At 37.7% G+C, this 9,547-nt stretch overlaps 1 protein-coding gene across 1 annotated transcript; it reads left to right on the forward strand.

The window, feature by feature from the left end:
• Nucleotides 1–758: 758 nt before the first annotated feature.
• Nucleotides 759–9,417, forward strand: LOC132725347 (putative ferric-chelate reductase 1; the record flags this gene model as incomplete). The annotated part of the gene is made up of 5 exons (XM_060710453.1): nucleotides 759–872; nucleotides 5,996–6,114; nucleotides 8,129–8,215; nucleotides 8,664–8,735; nucleotides 9,318–9,417. Coding segments are annotated over 5 exons (492 nt in total), but the record flags the coding sequence as incomplete, so codon positions are not given.
• Nucleotides 9,418–9,547: the final 130 nt, after the last annotated feature.

The following is a 9,547-nucleotide window of genomic DNA, read 5'->3' on the forward strand; positions in this document are numbered from 1 at the left end:
ATTTGCTTTAGATTATACATCAGATCTTCAAGATTTCTATAGATCTATTGATACATATCCCCTACTACTGCATAGCCTGGGCTTTGGTCATTTCTAGACTCAAAAAGTAATTATTTCTTACATTTCTCATTTAATTTATATGAGTATTTCTTGAATGTGACAATATTGAACATGGCTTCAAAAAACATTATAAACTTTAGTCTTTACTCATTGTAGTGTACTGTTTATATACAGCAAAATATCTACATGCATATATATCTGTCTTTAAAAAAATAAATTTTGGGTCAGGTGCAGTAATTAATATATTTGACGAAAATGTATCGTTGGTCAAACGATGGCCCAACATCTGTTTTAAAGTACATATTTATCGTTATTGGGCCAATGTAGAAATGTCGCTGGCGTTAACTTATGGTTGGTTCGACGTTGGGCCAACAACTGCATTTATAGTACATGTTAATTAGAGTTGGGCCAACCATGGCCCAACAACGATTTTCCTATGACGATTTTCCGTGGTTGGCCCAACCACTGCATGTTTACAGGGTAGCTTGTACCATGAATACAACTTTAGATAATTACCACTGCGTTATGTGGAATCAATCCACAGTTATTTATCTTGGATGATACTGTAAGCACAAGTGACTTTGTCTTGATTGGAGAGTTAGTCAAAATGGTGCAGGGTTTAATGTTTATTAATTTAACTTAATTTATGTTTGAAGAGTTAATAATTATGATATACGAAGAATGTTTTTACTTTGCAGGAGCTATCGGCTATCACACGTCACCACCACTTGTATCCACGGCAAAAGCAGATTTTCAAAGCACAGTCGACATCACCGCTACCGCTTTAAAACGGTCACTTGTTAAAGCCCATGGTAACATATAAAACAATATAGTATAAGAAATTTATATAAACAAGAGCCATGTCAAGATGGCCATCCCCCGCCGAATGTGTTTGCTCATTGGAAGAATGTATATGTAGTAGAGCAGAATAATTCCATTTTAAAAGGTCTTTTGGTAATGAAAACTGATGGCTATAGTGATTACAGATTTGAAACCTATGTGAATACTGATGGCTGAAAATAACAAAGGGCAATAACTGAAAAATAATGCAGGGTAGGTTATCATTCTTGTGTGCTACATCCCTTCCCAGTAAAATCTATCCACCTATGAAGTTTCAAGTTGATACCTCAAATACTTTTTGAGAAAAAAATTGAATTGAAAAATTAAGTATGAAAAATAACAAAGGGCAATAACTCAAAAACTATAAAAGGTAGAGTTATCATTCTTGTGCAGTGCACACCTCCTGAGTGAGATCTATGCACCTATGAAGTTTCATTTTGATATCTCAAAGTCTTTTTGAGTTATGCTCTGGACAAAAATTAATTTTGAAAAATATCAAAGGGCAATAACTCAAAAATAATGCAGGGTAGAGTTATCATTCTTAAGCACTGCACTCCTCCTCAATGAGATCCATCCACCTTTGAAGTTTCAAGTTGATACCTCAAATACTTTTTGAGATAAGCTCTGGACAAAATAGCATGAAAAAAAAAACAAAGGGCAATAACTCAAAAACTGTATAGGGAAGAGTTATCATTCTTGCGCACAACATTCCTCCTCAATAAGATCTATCCACCTATGACATTTCATGTTGATATCTCAAACACTTTTTGAGTTATGCTCCACTCAGGTGAAAAATTAGGTATGAAAAATAACAAAGGGCAATAACTAAAAAATTATGAAAGTTAGAGTTATTATTCTTGTGCACTTCACACCTCCTGAGTGAGATCTATGCACCTATGAAGTTTCATGTTAATATCTCATAGGCTTTTGGAGTTATTCTCTGGACAAAATCAATTTTGAAAAATAACAAAGGGCAATAACTCAAAAATCATGCAAGGTAGAGTTATTATTCTTGTGCACTGCACTCCTCCTTAATGAGGTCTATCCACCTATGAAGTTTCAAGTTGATAACTCAAATACTTTTAGAGATATGCTCCGGACAAAAATGTCGGACGGAAGGACGGACGGACGGAAGGACGGAAGGTCGGACGGACGGACGGACGGATGGACGGACGGAGACTATTTCTATATCCTCCGCCGAAAATTTTCGGCGGGGGATAATAAAATATCTACAATAAATATTCTTTAATTGGCGTCCGCGCCGAAGCGCGACGCTCCTTATGGAATGAAATCAGATTTTGTGAAAGGGCAATTGCAACTTCTCGGGCCTTTTTGTCTGTCATAATAGACGATCATTCCGATTTGTATGAGGGTGTTTGATTATCAAAAACGAAATTTCGCGATATGTACAATGAATAGCGAACTGGACAAGTTCGCAATGCAAACATATTCAAATGATTTATCTTATCCGTCAATTAATCGCGCTCGTCGTTGTTTGTTTTATTAATCTTGTGGGTTATTATGTATGTTACTGCTGTACCTATGAATAGAATGATGACCTTAACATTGTGAAAGCCCGAAAATCTATTTATAGAAGAATTTTTAGTTTAACGGAACGGTCATTCGTGTCACGTTATGGTAATAAATAACGAACTGGAGAATTTTGCAGGAAATTAAATACAAACATATTCAAACAATTAATCGCACTCTTTATAAATCTACAGAAAAAATTAAGTAGGCCATTTTTACGAATTGTTATATCATAGTAATATCATTTTGAAATTGTCTCTTCCGTAGGTCTCTCCGGTTTTCTTTTTTACGGCCCTGATTGCACTTATGACATTTTTACCGTGAATATATGACCTAGTTCATAACTTTAAATGTCGCTTTTATTTTGACATTGTGCGACAGTTAACATGTGTAGCAGTAGTACACTATAGTTCAAGTCTCTTTAGCTAACACTATATTTTGTTTGAAGGCAATCGATTTTATGGAAGTGGGAATATTGTGACATATAACAACAGAAGTTTTCGTCTGCAATTTTAACATGATTTGTTTTGGGTTTATTGATAGGAATGTAAACACACTGGTGGGTCAGACGAGGTTTTTGAAGTAATTCATTAAAATTGAAGATTGACCTCCAAATAAATCAAATGCACAGTTCATTTTGACTACTTTTTTGTATGTTCCAAAGAAAAAAACCACATGAACTTGAAATTCTATCAAATAACCAATATTCATGATAATATCCAAAAATACCCCTTTATATTATAAAGAAACTTATACCATACATGGGGTATATTTGGGATATTATAGACCTGTATTTTTTTGATATTATCGTTAATATTGATAGAATTTCAATTTCCTGTGGAAAAAAAGAACATTTAATATTCTAATCTCTAGCATGCTTTGTAGAAGCACATTTGTCTCGGAACACATTTGTCTAACGTAAGACCGTTGCGGTCGCATTTGTCCCACATGATACAAATGGGGCCACAAGTGTCTAACCGAAAAAACTCATTTGTGTGACAAATGTGCTCCGATGAAGTTTTTTAAGGGACAAGAAAGCACATTTGTCTCATGCTTTTTAAGGGACAAGAAAGCACATTTGTCTTACGTCATTTTTTTAATGAATTATTTGTCACGTATTTTCCCACGTCAGAATTTTTTTAGGTTTGCCGTTTTACCTCATGTCAAGTGTAATAATCATCAATAGGTTTGCTAATGCTTTTTATGAAATTTTAAACCTAAAAAATACAGTGGAACAATTTATTCTAATACTTCTAATTCAACAAATTTGATTGGCTGAACCTTAAGGCGTACACTGAAACATACGGAATCCCGTTCACGTACCCGATGGTATACGATGATGAAAAACGCGATAGAACAATCGTGAAACAACGAATGCACGATGATGAAAACGTGATGTTACGATGGTAAAAACACGATATTACGATGGTGGAAATACGATTGTACGATAATGAGACTGCGATGACATGATGATAAAAACTTGATATTATTTTTACCATTGTGTCATCGCATCATCGTGATTTCACCATCGTGCGATCGTTGTTTCATCATCGTGCCATCGTGTTTTCATCATCGTAACATTGCGCTTTTACCATTGTACCATTATGCATCGCAGTTCAGGAAGACAAAAAATGTAACTTGTGTTCAAACTCAAAACCGTAATCAGGTGATATTTGAATGATACAATATCGTGACTAGTTTCGCATCTCGCCGGAATCTTAAGTTTCGCTTCGCAACTCGTACGTCGACGCGAGACAAGAAATCATTTAAGGTCATATACTTCTAAATAGTATCCCCTTTATTTTCTTTGTAAAACTGACATTTTTCAAAGAGCTAAAAAGCATAGCTAGACCAATTTTAGTGAACAAATTCTTATCTAATTTTAAAAAGTTATGATAAAACTGATATAAAATTAGAATAGTGGGGTTCATGAATCTTCTAAGAATTATTTCTAGCGTCACATTTGCTACTGTAAAATCACTTAAAAGTCACACTACTGTGACGTGGAAGAACCACCAATACTAAAATTGAAATTCATTTTATCAAATACAAACTTTGCCTGCATTTTTTTTACCAAAATGTCATAAACATATCCATGATGAAATTTAAACAGAAGACAGATTAAATTTAGACGTCTATTACCTACCGAGATTACTCGAAAAGCGAAATTCCGGCACAACATGAAATTTAGGCACGATATTCTACCGTGAAATCTCATGGTACGGGATACTTCGGCATTGCGAGATCACGTATTACAATATCGTGCCTCGCTTCGTGTCTCGGCGGAATGCTGCGTCTCGTCCGATTCTGCGAGGCCCGATATCATAATTATTACCCTGATTCATTTTGGAACTCATGCACGTTGTAAGTGCTTTTGCAATGGCGGATCTGAAAGCAGCAATTCTCGGAAAATGACGATATTTTTATATATACATTCTGATGAATGGTCTTCTGATTTTCTTCCTTAGATCATTTAGGAGCCTTCATGGCCGAGTGATTTAAAAAAAAACAACAACACTTTTAGGTTCGACACTCACTCGGGGTGTCGAACTATACATGTGAGGAAGCCCGTCCAGGGTCCAAATGCGGAATACCTATCCGTGTGTGCACGTAATAGTTATCGCGAGCGCACTCAATACCTACCCCTTTAGAACGTAATAGCTATCGCATGCGTACATAATAGTATCACGTGGCCAAGTAAAAGCCATCACGTGCACACGTTATAAATAAGAAAATCATATGTCCCCTTATGTCACCGTATATACTACCTTGTTGTTTCTTAGAATATATCTTAAATCATTTATAAGACTTAAAGCATCGGAAAGAAACGTGTAACAATTAATAACGATAAGATTGGACTTGCTGCATATATGTTTGGGTTGGTAGAAACTTTCACTGTGACATGCAGAGCAGGGATATTCTTTAACTTAATTTATGACTCCAATGCAGAGGCAGGAAGTTTTTGATTGACCGGAAGTGGCATAAAAATGGTATTACAGAAAATACAGAAAGCCCAGAACAATTTTTATAACCGCCTTTTCGGACAATTACAATTTACTAAGCAGACACAGTTTTCTTTTTAAGTAAAATTTTATGGAAGAATGTGAGACAAATGTGCTTCGAGTGTCCTTTCTATTGTGTGTCGAACACATCCGTCTCATTTCCAATTTGTCGCAAATATAATTGTTTACGAGCACATCGGTCACACCTCGTGAGACAAATGTGCTCCGAGACAAATGTGGTTCTACAATGCTTACCAAAGTTCATGATGAACAATGTCTTTTGTCTGCCCATTTATAAATGATATACAATTCTGGTAAAAACCAATTAACCATAGAAAAGTATAATTATATAAGAATATCTGGTCATCAGAAGTCTACTTGTTCATCTTCACTTGCTGCATTTCTTGCTTTGCATCAATGCTTTTCTTGTATACATTTATAACGCAAGACAGGGTCTTTATATGTATGCGTTTTTGAGCGTGTGCGTCTTGAGGCGGCTTGCACCAGATCAAGACTTCCGAAAATAGTAAGTATAACATGACATTTAACTTTTTCATTTTCAGGCATTTTAATGGTGTTTGCCTGGACATTGTTTTCAACACTAGGGGTATTTGCCGCACGTTTCTATAAAACAGCATGGCCAGAAGATGTAGAATGGTTCGGTGTTAAACCTTGGTTCACGGTAAGATTATCATGCCGTCAACATAACATACCACAGACAATTGGTATGTGGAGCGGAGTTCCAAACGCCTTAACATCCAGATATAATGTATGCTTATCATATACATCAATAAAACTTTATATCAGCTGTTTTGGAATAAATAAAAAAAATAAATAAAAAAGGGTGCTGGAAAAAAACCCACATACCTTACTATTCCATTTCCAATATTTTCATATAATCCTTTTGTCCATCGACGCATATTATCCCCACAATCATGTTCAATATATTAAGTTTTATTGATTTATATGTGCTGGGATTAACAACTATACATTTTATTTGGATTTTAATGTGTTTAGAGCTTCACACCCCATGTGGCTGTGTCATAGACGGACTGGGAAGGCTGTGTCATAGACGGACTGGGAAGGCTGTGTCATAGACGGACTGGGAAGGTTGTGTCACAGACGGACTGGGAAGGCTGTGTCATAGACGGACTGGGAAGGCTGTGTCATAGATGGGCAGGGAAGGCTGTGTCATAGACGGACTGGGAAGGCTGTGTCACAGACGGACTGGGAAGGCTGTGTCATAGACGGACTGGGAAGGCTGTGTCATAGATGGGCAGGGAAGGCTGTGTCATAGATGGGCAGGGAAGGCTGTGTCATAGACGGACTGGGAAGGCTGTGTCATAGACGGACTGGGAAGGCTGTGTCATAGACGGACTGGGAAGGCTGTGTCATAGATGGGCAGGGAAGGCTGTGTCATAGATGGGCAGGGAAGGCTGTGTCATAGACGGACTGGGAAGGCTGTGTCATAGATGGGCAGGGAAGGCTGTGTCATAGATGGCAGGGAAGGCTGTGTCATAGATGGGCAGGGAAGGCTGTGTCATAGATGGGCAGGGGAGGCTGTGTCATAGACGGACTGGGAAGGCTGTGTCACAGACGGACTGGGAAGGCTGTGTCATAGACGGACTGGGAAGGCTGTGTCATAGATTGGCAGGGAAGGCTGTGTCATAGATGGGCAGGGAAGGCTGTGTCATAGACGGACTGGGAAGGCTGTGTCATAGATGGGCAGGGAAGGCTGTGTCATAGATGGCAGGGAAGGCTGTGTCATAGATGGGCAGGGAAGGCTGTGTCATAGACGGGCAGGGAAAGCTGTGCCATAGACGGACTGGGAAGGCTGTGTCATAGATAGGCAGGGAAGGCTGTGTCATAGATGGGCAGGGAAGGCTGTGTCATAGACGGACTGGGAATGCTGTGTCATAGATGGGCAGGGAAGGCTGTGTCATAGATGGGCAGGGAAGGCTGTGTCATAGATGGGCAGGGAAGGCTGTGTCATAGATGGGCAGGGAAGGATGTGTCATAGATGGGCAGGGAAGGCTGTGCCATAGACGGACTGGGAAGGCTGTGTCATAGATAGGCAGGGAAGGCTGTGTCATAGACGGACTGGGAAGGCTGTGTCATAGATGGGCAGGGAAGGCTGTGTCATAGATGGGCAGGGAAGGCTGTGTCATAGATGGGCAGGGAAGGCTGTGTCATAGATGGGCAGAAAAGGCTGTGTCATAGATGGGCAGAAAAGGCTGTGTCATAGATGGGCAGGGAAGGCTGTGTCATAGATGGCAGGGAAGGCTGTGTCATAGATGGGCAGGGAAGGCTGTGTCATAGATGGGCAGGGAAGGCTGTGTCATAGATGGGCAGGGAAGGCTGTGTCATAGATGGGCAGGGAAGGCTGTGTCATAGATGGGCAGGGAAGGCTGTGTCATAGATGGGAAGGGAAGGCTGTGTCATAGACGGGCAGGGAAGTAATAATCGGCCCTGAAATAAGTATGTATTGTCTTCGGGCCAAAGCACTTCTCTGCCGTGTATCAAATTCTTAAAATAATACTTATAATAAAGGGGCCTAGAGATCTATAGGAGAATAGAGGTTTAGAATGTAGGATATATGCATATGGTTTGTGGAATATTGACGTATAGACAATAATATGGTTCATTTTTAAGATTCACATATGCTTATTGTTCATGTTCTGTGTTACATATTTCAGATACATAGGACGTGTATGGTGTGCGTGTTAGTTCTTACACTGATATCTTTCATCATGATTTTTGTTGACGTTGGCGGATATGTCACTGTAAGTCCCATTTTCATATACATATATTAATACAGACCAGTTACATTGTCAATGATAATTATAACCTTCAATGTTGTATTACATTCGAAGTTTCCTCATAAACATATTGTTACTGTGTACTTTGGTTACATTTTGAAAGGGTATAAAACTATAATGAAATATTTTTATAAAATAAAAAGGGTAAATACTGTAATTTTTTGGTCAATTCTCAAAAGAGTTTTTAACATATATGAATATATTGTACTTGGACTGAGAAAGGTTTAAACCTATTTCGTGCATTTTCAGCAAATATACATATTTCTTTCGTACAGGTATTTTGGAATATTTTTCTTTCAAAATTCAAAGTATGATTTTGTAAACTACAGTCAAAATATATATAAATTAATTTAAACACTTTAACTCTTAATAAGTTTTTTCCCCTAAAATCTAACGTTCTTACATCATTCAGATAGTTGGAACAACCTTCAAGAAGTCACATCCGGTGCTTGGAATCATAGTCATGGCTCTTGTCATTCTTAATGTAAGTATACATTTTTGTCACATCATATTCGCTTCCCTAGTCGTGCGTAATGTTACATCCAGGACTTTCAATAACTGACATTGTCCTAGCCGTGATTTTAGTAAGTATTTAAGTATTTGTCACATCTGGTGCTTGGAGTCATCTTCACTGTTATGTAAGTGTACATAATAATCATATCCGGTGCTTGGAATAATCCTCACTGTTACGTAAGTGTACGTATTTGTCACATCCGGTGCTTGGAATCATCTTCACTGTTATGTAAGTGTACGAAATAATCACATCCAGTGCTTGGAATAATCCTCACTGTTACGTAAGTGTACGTATTTGTCACATCCGGTGCTTGGAATCATCTTCACTGTTATGTAAGTGTATGTTACTCTCACATCCGGGGCTTGCTGTAATCGACAATGTCTTGTGAGCATGCACATTAAAATTTTAACTATGCATAAAGGTGTTTTAGAAAAACACACAAACATTTTTTCTTGGAAGATAAAAAAACTTAACGTTCTATTAAGTTCATTGAAATATTACATTTTTACATACTATTTTTGATACATATCACACATACGTTGTTTGTTTTAGCCTGTCATGGCTTTCTTCCGTCCTAAACCAGGGACAACAAAAAGATTTATTTTCCGAGTGGCTCACACCTTTGTGGGAGTAGCTGGGCAGATCATGGCGGGTAAGTAAATAAACTATAATTTTTTTTATTTTTTTTACGTTTTTCTTCCTTCGTAGGAAAGTACATTTTGGAATATTAAATCATAATATTATCAAAATATTATTTACACTTAAAAAGTTATAGCCCTTTT

Source organism: Ruditapes philippinarum, unplaced genomic scaffold (genome assembly GCF_026571515.1).
Source record: "Ruditapes philippinarum isolate M1 unplaced genomic scaffold, ASM2657151v2 ctg24025_1_1_1_1, whole genome shotgun sequence".
NCBI classification, from domain to species: domain Eukaryota; kingdom Metazoa; phylum Mollusca; class Bivalvia; order Venerida; family Veneridae; genus Ruditapes; species Ruditapes philippinarum.